Source organism: Mesitornis unicolor, unplaced genomic scaffold, assembly GCF_000695765.1.
Source record: "Mesitornis unicolor isolate BGI_N332 unplaced genomic scaffold, ASM69576v1 scaffold26806, whole genome shotgun sequence".
Classification (NCBI taxonomy): domain Eukaryota; kingdom Metazoa; phylum Chordata; class Aves; order Mesitornithiformes; family Mesitornithidae; genus Mesitornis; species Mesitornis unicolor.
In genome coordinates, this window is record NW_010190714.1 from 5818 (window position 1) to 6428 (window position 611).

General features: G+C 66.0%; 1 protein-coding gene across 1 annotated transcript in view; it reads right to left on the bottom strand.

Moving 5' to 3' along the window:
• Positions 1-611, bottom strand: part of LOC104542255 (indoleamine 2,3-dioxygenase 2-like) — a gene marked incomplete at its 5' end in the record, with an annotated part of 8834 nt that overhangs the window by 5473 nt on the left and 2750 nt on the right. The window contains one exon of the mRNA XM_010186497.1: positions 339-439. Coding sequence (XP_010184799.1) covers positions 339-439 — 101 coding nt within the window. The remainder of the gene's footprint in view (positions 1-338; positions 440-611) is intronic.

A 611-nucleotide genomic window follows, 5' to 3' on the forward strand; every position in this document is an offset into this window, starting at 1 on the left:
GCGGGTCTGGTCACTCTCCGGCGCGGCTGCCCTGCTCCCGGTATGTGCTGAGCCAGCGCCGCGCACGGCCGCGGCACCGTACCTTGTCCTGAGGGGCCCGGCTGCCCAACGGCCCGAGCAAACACGGGTGAAGGTTGCCGATAAGGGGCTGCGGTGGAGCAAACACTGATCTGCGTCCCCATGGGCGGCCGCTGACGGGGCAGCCTGCACAGGCTCCGACCCTGCCCCCCAGGGGCGGTGCTGGAGGTGCACACCGCGGGGAGGGGATTTGCGCCAAATAAACCACGAGCACGTGGTGGTTCAGAGCTGAAGCCTCCCTGAGCAGCAGCCCCACGAACCATCCCGTCAAATGGTCGCACGGCCGGGCGAGTGCTGGAGGTGCCTTGGGGAGCCTCGGGCGTCTCTAAATTGGGGCTGGAGCTCACCCTGCCCGTCAGCTCTGCCCCACAGCATAAGAACAGACCAGAGGCAGCCTCCTCACAGATCATCGCTTTGCACCCACGGCAAAGGGAGGCACAACTAAATATGTGTTCCCAGCTCAAGGCTTTGCCTCCCTGGACACCTACGGCCAGATGCAGGGCCGAGCACTGTCCTGGGGCTGGACACCGCAG